The 12,839-nt window shown below is 34.9% G+C and overlaps 1 protein-coding gene across 1 annotated transcript in view; it reads right to left on the reverse strand.

Moving 5' to 3' along the window:
• Window positions 1-12,839, reverse strand: part of MSH4 (mutS homolog 4) — a 132,322-nt gene that overhangs the window by 10,488 nt on the left and 108,995 nt on the right. Inside the window, exons 11-15 of the mRNA XM_037826895.1 lie at window positions 12,011-12,180; window positions 10,116-10,252; window positions 8,425-8,528; window positions 7,263-7,387; window positions 5,374-5,574 (exon numbers count right to left, since the gene is read on the reverse strand). Of these exons, the coding sequence (XP_037682823.1) occupies window positions 5,374-5,574; window positions 7,263-7,387; window positions 8,425-8,528; window positions 10,116-10,252; window positions 12,011-12,180 (737 nt within the window). The remainder of the gene's footprint in view (window positions 1-5,373; window positions 5,575-7,262; window positions 7,388-8,424; window positions 8,529-10,115; window positions 10,253-12,010; window positions 12,181-12,839) is intronic.

Here is a 12,839-nt window from a genome sequence, read left to right on the forward strand (position 1 = left end):
AAAAAAAGCTCTCTATGTTTTTATCTAGATTATTGCAGAGGCCTCCCAGCTAGTATTTTGCTTTGGGTCTGGATCTTGCCTACTATCCTCCATGTGAAGTCAGAACGATCTCTCTAAAAGATAAATCTGATCCAAGCCATTCTCTTGCTTAAAACCCTTCAACAGCTCTCTAAATATTTTTGGATAAAGCTCAATCTCCTCAGTTAAGTACTTAAGGCCCTTTATGATCTGACTCCTACCTATCTCTCCAACTTTATATCCTGCCACTTCTCACAGTCACTCTGCTCTAGCCCCTGGAATACTTGTTGTTCCTTGGGCACATCATACTATTTCTTGCTTTTGTGCTTTAGAATATGTGCCTACCTCTGCCTGGGGTCCCATTCTTTCTCATACCTTTCCCTTAAATCCTTAGTATTTTATATACATTATCTCAATTCTTAACAATAATTCTTAGAAGTAGGTGCTACCCGCCCCCCTACGTGGGATCTGACACCCAGGGGAATGAATCTCCCTAGCAAGGTGGAATATGACTCCTGGGGAGGAAGCTAGACCTAGCATTGTCGGATGGAGAACATCTTCTTGACCAAAAGAGGGATGTGAAAGGAAATGAAACAAGCTTCAGTGGCAGAGAGATTCCAAAAGGAGCCGAGAGGTCACTCTGGTGGGCACTCTTACGTACAATATAGACAACACTTTTTAGGTTCTAATGATTTGGAACAGCTAGCAGTAAATACCTGAAACTATCAAACTACAATCCAGAACCCATGAGTCTTGAAGACGATTGTATAAAAATGTAGCTTATGAGGGGTGACAATGTGATTGGGAAAGCCATATGGACCACACTCCCCTTTGTCCACTGTATGGATGAATGAGTAGAAAAATGGGGCAAAAAAAAAAAGGCACCCAGTGTTCTTTTTACTTTAATTGTTCTTTTTCACTTTAATTTTTATTCTTATTATTTTTGTGTGTGTGGTAATGAAAATGTTCAAAAATGAATTTTGGTGATGAACGCACAACTATATAATGGTACTGTGAACAACTGAATGTATGCTTTGTATGACTGCATGGTATGTGAATATATCTCAATAAAAATGAATTAAAACCCACACACACAAAAGAAGTAGGTGCTATTATAATTTTCATTAACAGACAGGAACACTGAAGCTTAGTGAGGTTAAGTAATTTACCTAAGATCACACAGCTAGTTACTGAACAAGCCAGGTCCAGCGCCAAAGCTTTTCTTCTTAATTTCTAGGCCTTTCAAGTCCCACTGTTTCCTTTGATGGTCAGACTACAGGAGACCTTACATATACTTTTAGGTGTTTCAAAGGTTTAAGATGGGCAATGACAAATAACCGAAGATAATCTGAAGATAATTATCTTCAAACATTTGAAGGGTTCTTATTGAGAAAAGAGACTAGATTTACTCTGTGATACATTGAAAAATTAGGACTAATGAGCAGAAGTTATGGAGAGTCATATTTCAATTGAATATAATGAATGCTTTAACAATTAAAGCTGCCTAACAACTGGACAGCTTGTTTTTTAAAGGACAAATGTCCTCATAGCTTTTCAAATAGAAGCAGGATTATTATGTCACACATGAATCAGATAGGGAAGGGAAATTAGCCGAGGTATCTTTTTTTTAAATGCAATTTTACTGAGATATAATCACATAATATACAGTCACTCAAAGTGTACAATCAGTTGTTCACAGTATTGTCATATAGTTGTGCTTTCATCACCAACCGTCAAACTTTGAATATTTTCATTACTCCAAAAGATAAAATGAAAACTAAAATAAAAAAGAATATCCAAAACATCCCATTTCCCCCTCCCCCCACTGTTCATTTACCTTTTTTAGAATCAGCTTAACTGAGGTATATTCACACACCCTACAGTCATCCATAGTGTACAATCAATTATTCACATCACCATCATATAGCTGTGCGTCCATCATCAGAATCAATTTTTGTACCTTTTCCTTACTTCAAAATAAAAATAAAAGCAAAAAAGAACACCTAAGTCTTTCCATACCCTCCATTCCACTCTATACTTCATCTAATTGTTGTTCTCTTTTTCCACTTATCTGTCTATATACTGGATAAAGGGAGTGCGAGCCACAAGTTTTCAAAATCACACAAGCACACTATGCAATCTACATACAATCGTCTTCAAGAATTGAGGTCACTGGGTTGTAGTTTGACAGCTTCAGGTATTTCCCTCTAGCCATTCCAACACACTAAAGACTAAAAGGTGATATCTATAGAGTGCATAGGAATACCCTCCAGAGTGACCTCTTGACTCCATTTGAAATCTCTCAGCCACTGGGACCCTACTTTGCTTCATCTCTCTTTCCCCTTTTGGTCAAGAAGATCCTCTCAGTCCCACAGTGCTGGGTCCAGGCTCATCTCCAGGAGTCATTTCCTGCATTGCCAGGAGGTTTCACACCCCTGGGAGTCATGTCCCATGGAAGGGGGAGGGTAGTTAGTGAGTTCACTTGCCAAGTGGGCTTAGAGAGAGAGAGGGCTATATCTGATCAACAAAGAGGCTCTCTGGGGGGGGATTCCTAGGCACAATCATAAGTGGGCTTAGCCTCTCCCTTGCAGTAACCTGCCTTATAGGGGAAGGCCCCCAGATCGAGGGCTCAGCCCACTAAATTGGCAGTCCTCAATGTTTGTGGGAAAATCAGCAATAGCCCAGGTGGGGAAATCCAACACTTCCACATTTCTCCCCAGCTCCACGGGGGGTGAGGTACCTTTTAATTCAAACAATTAACTTTAAGTTAAACTGAATAAAATATTTACATTTCATTTATTCATTCAACTCTGATTTGCTTTCCCAGGAGGTAAAGGGTGAATTTGAACTGTATTGTCAATATTATTTTGCTGTGTTTACAGTCAGTTACAACCTAGGTAATATTAGCATTTTAGGCTACATAAATATTTCTTGTGGAGGGCTGTCCTGTTCATTGTAGGATGCTGTTATGGTTGAATTGTGTCCCCCCATAATAAATGTTCAAGTCCTAACTCCTGGTCCTGTGAATAGGACCCTATTTGGATCTAGGACCTCTGAAGATATGATAAGTTAAAAAGAGGCCAAGCTGGATTACCATGGGCCCTAATTCAAAATGACTGCTGTCTTTGTAAGAAGGGAATAATTGGACACAGAGACATAGGCACCAAGGGATAAGGTCATGTGAAGACGGAGGAGGCAGAGTGATGCATCTACAAGGAATGCCAAGAATTTCTGGTAAAAATCAAAAGCCAAAGAGACAAGAAAGGATTCTCTCCTATGGGTATGGACCTGCTGACATCTTGATTTAAGACTTCTAGGCTCCAGAACAGTAAGACAATAAATTTCTGTTGTTTTAAGCCATCTAATTGGTGTTATTTAGTTACGGCAGCCCTAGGAAACTAAGACAGATGTTTAGAAGCATCCCTGGCCTCTACTCACTAGATGCCAGCAGCACTCCACCCCCAACCCCAATTGTCACAATCAAAAATGACTCCAGAGATTGCCTAATGTCCTCTAGGGGGTAGAGGCAAAATCTCCCCTGGTTGAGAACTGCATTAGACTTGTAACCAGGCTCAATCATCTCATCTCTGACTCATACAGTCCTTAAGGAAATAGTTTTCAGAGATGGAAGGTAAGTTGTACAACCAGAAATATGTGATAGTTTTGGCCCAATGACCGCCATTTAAGTGTGTGTATGTGTGTGTGTTCTACTTTGCGAATGCTGCTGGAATGCAAAACACCAGAAATGGATTGGCTTTTATAAAAGGGGGTTTATTTGGTTACACAGTTACAGTCTTAAGGCCATAAAGTGTCCAAGGTAACGCATCAACAATCAGGTATCTTCACTGGAAGACGGCCAATGGTGTCCGGAAAACCTCTGTTAGCTGGGAAGGCATGTGGCTGGCGTCTGCTCCAAGTTCTGGTTTCAAAATGGCTTTCTCCCAGGACGTTCCTCTCTAGGCTTCAGCTCCTCAAAAATGTCACTCTTAGTTGCTCTTGGGGTGTTTGTCCTCTCTTAGCTTCTCCGAAGCAAAAGTCTGCTTTCAACGGCCATCTTCAAACTATCTCTCATCTGCAGCTATTCTCTCATCTTCTGTGCATTCTTTGAAGTGTCCCTCTTGGCTGTAGCTCCTCTTCAAAATGTCACTCTCAGCTGCACTGAGTTCCTTCTGTTTGTCAACTCATTTATATGGCTCCAGTGATTTAATTTAGACCCATCCTGAATGGGTGGGTTAACACCTCCATAGGAATTATCCAATCAGAGTCATCAACCACAGTTGGGTGGGGCACATCGCCATGGAAACACTCAAAGAATTACAATCTAGTCAACACTAAGTCTGCCCACACAAGATTACATCAAAGATAATGGCGTTTTGGGGGACATAATACATTCAAACTGGCACAGTGTGTATGATATTAATTGCTGAGGCCAAGGTATTGGTGCCCCTCAAATAAAGGAAGGAAAATGTTTCTCTGCCCAAGGTTATAACTTTGGAAAAATCTCACATGGGTTTTTTTTTTTTTTTTTTTTAAATCTTCATTTTATTGAGATATATTCACATACCACGCAGTCATACAAAACAAATCGTACACTCAATTGTTCACAGTACCATTACGCAGTTATACATTCATCACCTAAATCAATCCCTGACACCTTCATTAGCACACACACAAAAATAACAAGAATAATAATTAAAGTGAAAAAGAGCAATTGAAGTAAAAAAAGAACACTGAGTACCTTTGTCTGTTTGTTTGTTTGTTTCCTTCCCCTATTTTTCTACTCATCCATCCATAAACTAGACAAAGTGGAGTGTAGTCCTTATGGCTTTCCCAATCACATTGTCACCCCTCATAAGCTACATTTTTATATAATTGTCTTCAAGATTCATGGGTTCTGGGTTGTAGTTTGATAGTTTCAGGTATCCACCACCAGCTACCCCAATTCTTTAGAACCTAAAAAGGGTTGTCTACATTGTGTGTAAGAGTGCCCACCAGAGTGACCTCTCGGCTCCTTTTGGAATCTCTCTGCCACTGAAGCTTATTTCATTTCCTTTCACATCACACATGTTTGTTTCTGAATCTGAAAAAATTATATGATTCAATTTAGTAATACTTGATACTTATTTATATAGTAAAGAAGCTTTCACTTGTTATATCCCACACAATTTTAGTTCAATGCAACTCAAGCTGGATAGTGCTTGACAAATACAAAATAAAAGGTTACAGTCTACATAATAGACACATGATTATACTTATAGGTAGGAGAATCTACTCCAAACAGTTCTTGGGTTAATTAAGCTTGAACCTAAAAAATTAGTCACAAATCATTCACTGTAGAATAAAGCCATAACTTACCAATCTGGGCCATAATTTGACAAAGAGCAATCTGTTTTAAATATGTGGATTTCCCACTCATATTTGGTCCAGTTATGATCAGAAAATTGCTCCCTTCTGTAATATAAGTATTGTTGGCAACAGGTTTTTCCACAGATATTTTTTCAAGAATGGGGTGCCATCCCTGTTTGATTGCTAATGTATCAGTAAACTCTGGCCGAACTAAAGAAAGAAATAGAATAAAGGTTTTGAAAGATTAATATATTTCTATCTAAAAGTTTTGTGTTTTATATGTACTGTCTATATTTACTAAGGCCATGTAGGAACAACAGTGTTAAGGTATTATTTTATCCCATATCCCTACCTAAATCCTCCTCATTTATAACTGACACACACTAATCACAATTACAACTTCTATTCACCTCAGGGTAACTCAAGTTCCCTATCACTGTTCTGGGCTCCGAAACAGTTCATAAAATTTTCAGATTTGAATAGGCTAACAAAAAACAAAACACACACACACACACACACACACACACACACCCCAAGCCATAGATGATACTTTTAAAATAATAATAGTTGGTTACCAGTACTATAGAATTGCACATTTATTTAATCCCCACCTTAAATGTTACCTCAAATTTCGTATATTTAGCTTTAAAATGACATGTGAATATAGAGTAAAACAAAATATAAAAATAATTTGCTGTTCAAATTTTGTCAGAAAAGTAATGTCAAAGGTAGAGAAAATCAGACGCAAAAGATACTGTTAATTTATTGAAACAAATAACGACCAAATCTCTGTGGATAGATATCTGCCAAGGTACAGGGAGAAGGAATAGGGTGGGAGTACAAGTGAAAACTAAAACGATACATACCTCTAAATGAAACACATGGATCAACTTGAAGGCATTCATTATAAAAATTATAAAAATGAGTTTGGCTTAAGTTTTTTAAAAAAGCTATTTTTAAAACATTTAAATAACAAAAATTCATTATTTATAAGTTTGGAGTTTCAATATGCTCCCTCTCAAATTAAAATGGAACAACATTAAATTTTAAGAAAACAACGATTGGAATAGCTGACCCCTAATGTAAGGTTTTAACCCCAAAGGAGAAATAAATGATTATAAAGGTTTTGACCTACAAAGTACCATTTGAAAAGTTAACATTTATGTAAGATATAAACAACATGTATCTTTTAAGGATACTTACCATTATAAAAAGAAACGGCATAATATTTTGGAAATACTAATTTTTATTTTCACTAGAAATTTTAATGTTATTAAATACCCAATTATTTAAGCATAATTATCACATATTGATTCTTTAAATTTACATAATGGGGTATGGTCATTACTGATAATTGGATAAGAAACTTCAAGGTGGCTAATCTGAGGTATTCATTCAACATTAGGAAGTCATTTAACATTAATAATCAAGGCCTGTATATGGACTGGGGATATGAAATGAAGGGCATAATTCCTGATGTTGGGATGTTCACCTCTAAGAAGCTAGTTTAGAAAATGATCACTTTAGAGATTCATTTCTCTGTTAGTTAGTATTAGTCACATTACTTCTTACTGAGTCTTCAGATTTGAACTTCATAAATTTGGAGCATTGTCATTTTTACCAAAGAGACAGCTCTGCAGTATTATTTTAGGAACTTTAACGTTTCTTGCATAGTGTTATCTTTTAGATTTGTCATTTTCCCAATGAGTAATTTTCTGACTTTTAAAGGAAAGTTTAAGGATAATTTCACTTTCTCTCTTTGTGTCTCAGTGTAAGACCACAGGCAAGAGAGTATAATTTCAAGTAAGTCTAAAATATTTTTAATTGTTACATAAAATTGTCTGAATGGAATACAAATTTTAGTATGCAACATGTTTGTTCCAAAGGAAGTAACTTACCATAGTCTGAAAGAGTGCAGGCATGAGCAAATGACAGTAGCATATCCAGCATTGACACAGTGTCAGAGAGTTTATACAAACAATGAATATGCTCATAAATCTCACTCAGTAGTTTGCACACTATCCTGAAAGAACACATGGTAAGACATGTAACAATGCTTTGTAAGAGGTATGTACAATGTATGTACAATGTGATCGTAAAACCATATTAAGTTCATCACCTGAGGTAAAAAAAAAAAAAAATTCACAGTTGAGTTACACACTACAGATCAAGTCTATTGTTCAAATGACTGATTTCAGAGATGAGGAAATTGAAACCCATGCACAAGGTCACAGCTAGTTAGTGGCAAAGATCTGTCTTCTGGTGTTTTGTTTAAAACTATGCTGTTTAAATGACTGCTTTTATATGCAACAAAAATATTTTTATAAAGGTCAAATTAAGCCCTCATGACACCCGGACAGATCCCATAGGCTAATAATTTTGTATTTTTGCTAATGTTAAGTTCAATACAAAACCATCACCATCACCACCACCATCACAATGTAATTATTTAAGCTCTAATGAGCCAGAGTTACCAAGCTGTGATACTGTGCAAAAGTTTTTCCTTTACAAGGAGAAATATGTATCCAAAACTGTGGTCTGTGTCCTGAAATTGCTTTAAAAGCCTACCCTTCCTCCTTCTTATCTCAGCCCACCAATTCTGAACCTTCTATTTCTTCTTTGCAGCTGTATTGCCACTGTTTCATGAACAGCAAAAGAACTGGCACTATTGTGCTGTTGCCATAGAAATATCAAGGAATGAGAAGCTGAGGGCTTAGAGACCATGGGAAAAGAATAAATTGAATGAAGTCCAAAATAAACCCATGATGTGCCAAGTTAAACATCATGGTAGAATGCATTCTACAAAAGTATTTGTAATAATAGTACTTTTTTTGCAATTGTGTTTCCCCTGAAGCTTCTGTGAGTGAGGCTCAGTGATCCTAATAACAATGATAAACTTTAAAATTTTTAACCTTTCTTCCAGGAAGTGTTCTTTCTCTATTAGCATTTATAATTCTACAATTGTCAGTAATCAGACAAAAAGTTAATTAATAAAATTTATCATAGTTCCCCAAATTAAATCAATTTAACACAATATTCAAATAGTTCAAATGCTCTTACATGTAAGTCATGTGATAGATTTCTCTCAAAGACTCTTGGCATCTTTCATTCATTTTAATTAAATCTGCCGATGTAAAGCTGTAAGAATTTTTCACTTTAGAAATCTGCTAGGAAATTAAAAAGCAAATATCAAGAAATATGCACACTCCTATTAAATTAAACATAAAATTGTAAGTAATACATAATAGCTATATAAGGTAATTGCTTGAATTTTTGAGATACAGTATCACAAAGATAGTAATGTTTGTGAAAGAGGAACAGAAGATGGTTTCCAGGGCTAAAGCAGGATATTTTTAATCTAGCCCATCTGACAACAACTATTTTGTCAGGCCTTAAAATGGCCATGTAAAAATGTTAAAGTACTGTGTCTTAACATAGGATTTAACAAAGGATTATGATTACTGAATCTTTATATGAATTTTCTTTTAGATGCTAGGGTATTAAAATAGGTAGAAGGAAATAACTGAAATGGTGGAACTGTAACCCATAACATCTTTGAAATATGCTCTACAGCTACTTGTAAAATTGTGCTTTGAAAATTATCACCTATCTGTATATATCTTATATTTCACAATAAGGAAAGAACTGAAACCCATAACATTCTTTGAAATTACCTATATATCTACTTGTTAAATTGTACTTTGAAAGTTATCACCTTTCTGTATATATATCATATTTCACAATAAGGAAATAACTGAAATGGTGGAACTTTAATAAATTTTATACATTCTCTGAAATTTGATCTCTAAGTACTTGTTAAATTATACTTTGAAAGTTGTCACTGTTATGTATATATGTTAAATTTCACAAAAAAAGTATTAAAAATGTTTCAATGAGTAACAATAATCCAACAATGTATTTTAAAATAATTTAAAATAATCTTGTAATTTCTTAGTTTGTAGTTATTTTTCTTACTTATAATAAATCTGATTCTGGGAAATTAAAAAAATACTGCATCCTATTACCAAATAATATGAATAACAGACATCAGTGATCTTTACTCCATCTCTTATCACTGTCTCAGCCCTTGCTTCATTTCTGAACCTCACTCATTATCTAACCTATTACTGAATCATGGCCTACTCTTTATCTCACTCCATCCCTCATTACTTAGTAATATGGTGTGTGTATATGTACATGTATGTGTGTATATATATATCCCTGAAGGCTACATGGCTTGTTTTTGCCAAAAGGTACCCTTGAGTTAGATTTGGTTAGACTTTTCCAAACTGGTATATTGTGGAGGTATAAGTGTATAGAAAACAATTTTCTGTAGTCTAAAGGTTTAGAAACATTGGATTAAGAAAAATTACATAGACTACTTCAGGACTTTTTAAACCTTTAATAGGCAAATGTGCCTTGAGAACTGCCTAAACAAGAAATGATGCAGTATTTTTCAAATTTCTTTTAACACGAACATCTTTTGGACTTACTCTCTTCCTTTCTTTTATTCCCTACCCCAAGTTATCAGAACTGTAGGAAACACTGAATTTGATATTTCTCTAAAAAGCTTCTAAATCACTCTTAGATTAGTAAAACTGTTAGGTGGGTGGGTAAGAGTAGAAGGGGAAGCAACATACAGAACATTCAGAAATTTGGCCTGTAAAACTCAAGGAGTGCCTGAAAATATGTAAAGGCAATTCTGTAGAATAAGAAACAATAATTTCGTAATTGAATACTCTACAATGAACCTTAATAAATTCTGAAGGAAGCTGATCACTGGGTAGAGTTGTACAATCTGTACTCATCTGAATGAAAAATCCTCGAGCAGAGCTAAAACTTGTCCTTAAAGGAAGACTGTATTTTTCTGCAAGCTGTGTTATCATTCCTAGTGATGAGAGACAAGAAAAATAAAACAAAACAAAAGGCATTATAATGAGAAAATTATTCCTTCCTTTTAAAAAGTCATCAAATGATTTTTTTCATGTTAATTTATACATAAATAGGGAGGTCATGTTACTTTTTAAAATCTAAAGATTTTTAATGTCTAACAGATGTGATTAATCATTCTTTTAAAAAAATTCATTATACTACAAAGACACTCATTCCAATAGATATTTTGAAAGGAGAATAAACTGCAAAAATTAAAATAAAAAAATTTAAGCAAGACTATTTTATACACTGTGTTAGGGTTAATACTAGAAGTTTTGATTTGTTATTCATTTTACTTTTTTTAAAAAGGAAGAGATAACATAAATTATTACAATCATTAATTCACAATAAGAAATTCTCTCTACAAAATATATTTTACAAAATGAAGTATTCCAAAAAGGAAATAGGTAATTCATTAAGTAAAATTCCTTAAATCCAAAACTTTGTCATCAGCTTAAATCTCACTTCAGAGTTCTAACTTTATATTTCTAACTTGATTAATATTAGGAACATTATTTGAAAAATGTAAACATCTTCATTCCTCCAAACAGTTCCTTCTCCTGATTTTCTTGTTTTTCTTAATGGTACCCCATTTTCAGGCTAGCAATCTCTATTAGCACTAAAAGCTACATTTGTCTTTACTATGGCCATACCCACTCAATTATTGACTCCTATAAATTCTTCCTTCTATCCTTGCATTCGTCTCTTCTCAGATACATTGCTATAACCCCAAGCAGTGCTTTATTAACTCGTATTGCTTTCACCCATCCTCCATCTCTTCTTTTCTCCACTCAAATTCAAATAACACAGCATAGATCAACCTTCTTGATCAATTTCACTTCAGTGCAAAAACATCTCAATGACTCTTCATTTCGCTTGGGAAAAGATCCAAACTCCTGGTATTCAAAGACTAAATTCTTATCCTCAGTCTACATTTGCAATCTGATCTCTCATTCATGCTGTAAAGTAACTCCCTATTGCATCCTAACAGGTTTCCTCACTCATTCCTTGAGGTTTGCTGTGTCTTTGCGCTTCTACTTATAAAACTGCCAGTGTGTGGAATCCCTTTCTAGGGTGAATGCATCTACTAAAATCCTTCCATCCTCTCTGCCTCCAGACCCAATTGCTCTCTCTCTCTACTCTCCTGCAATTTTCTTCATATATTTTATATCCTTGTGAAATTTTATTTCTATCCACATGAAACTTGTTTGCTGCTGCTTGTCTGCCTCCTCTACTATAACATAAGCTCCATGAGGGCAAGGACTTGGTCTTGGTCACTTATGTATTCTCTGTACCCAGAACAGTAACTGCAATTAGTAGGAGCTCAATAAATACTTGTTAAATGAATGAATTACTGGATTGGTTCAAATTCTACCTCTTCTAGACAAAAATTTATCTCCCTCCATTATAAACCTTTAGTTCTGATAGCCTGAATTTTTCATATAACTTACAGACGTTGTTGTATGAGGATGACTATATTTAAGTTAGGAGAAAAGATAGACACATTATAAATCTTTGAGACCTTGATTTTTTTAAAAAGAAAACCTCCTTAAATGACTATTTAACCTTACCTGTTTTGGTAACAAAAGTAAATGGAAGTTATGCATAGCTAGTCCTCACCAGCAAAAAGCTCATCACATCCTAAAAAGTTTTATTCCTAAAAGCCAGAAAACAGTATTATTTGAGCATGCCAAAGACATTCTCAAATAAATACCTGCTATGTCATCTACAATCTCCGTATATGTTCTTCTAGCTATGTCAAGAAATTCATTTATGTTAGACTTCACTGCATAGCATTTCTGAGTCCTCATATTTAGGCATCCTTTCATGTATCTTGCATCATCATTAATTACAGTTTTAATCTTTTCAAGTATGATTCCAAACCTACAAAAGAACATTACAGTTAATAAGTCAGTTATTTTTATTTATAATTTTAGAGTCATAATAACAGCAAATAACATTTTCTTAAAATCATTGGTGAAAAGTTAGTTTGAAATAATTAGGCCACAAATATTTACATTTACACAAGTGAGAGTTGTGACTATGTCAATTTTAAACCATTTCATCAGTCAGGATTAGTCTCCTAAAGTAGAATGAGGCCACCAAGAGCAATTCTACATCGGCTAATAAACTGATCCCCCAAATTATGCACACTGACTGTATCCTTGAATACAAAATATTTTTCTGAAGAACTGTTATAAAAATTTTGGCTTTACTCCCATTCATTCTCTAAACATTTACTGACACCATGTGTCAATCACTATGTTAGGTACAGGGATTCAAAGAAGGATAACATATGGTCCCTGCCCTCAGCAGGGGCAAGGGAGAGTAAGCATATATTGTGAGATGGTTTAACAGGAACCTCACAATTACCAGTGATCAAGTACAGTGATTATGCAAATCAGAATTGTGGTAATACCTATTTTCCTAAACTTTCATTTTCTTCTATATTTTATTCGCATTGCCCTGGTTTTATTATTAATTTCAGCTTATGGCCTCACACAGGGTATAAATCTTGAATCGGTAAACTAACAGTTCTTAAT

The sequence above is a fragment of the Choloepus didactylus genome, chromosome 2 (assembly GCF_015220235.1).
Source record: "Choloepus didactylus isolate mChoDid1 chromosome 2, mChoDid1.pri, whole genome shotgun sequence".
NCBI classification, from domain to species: Eukaryota; Metazoa; Chordata; class Mammalia; order Pilosa; family Megalonychidae; genus Choloepus; species Choloepus didactylus.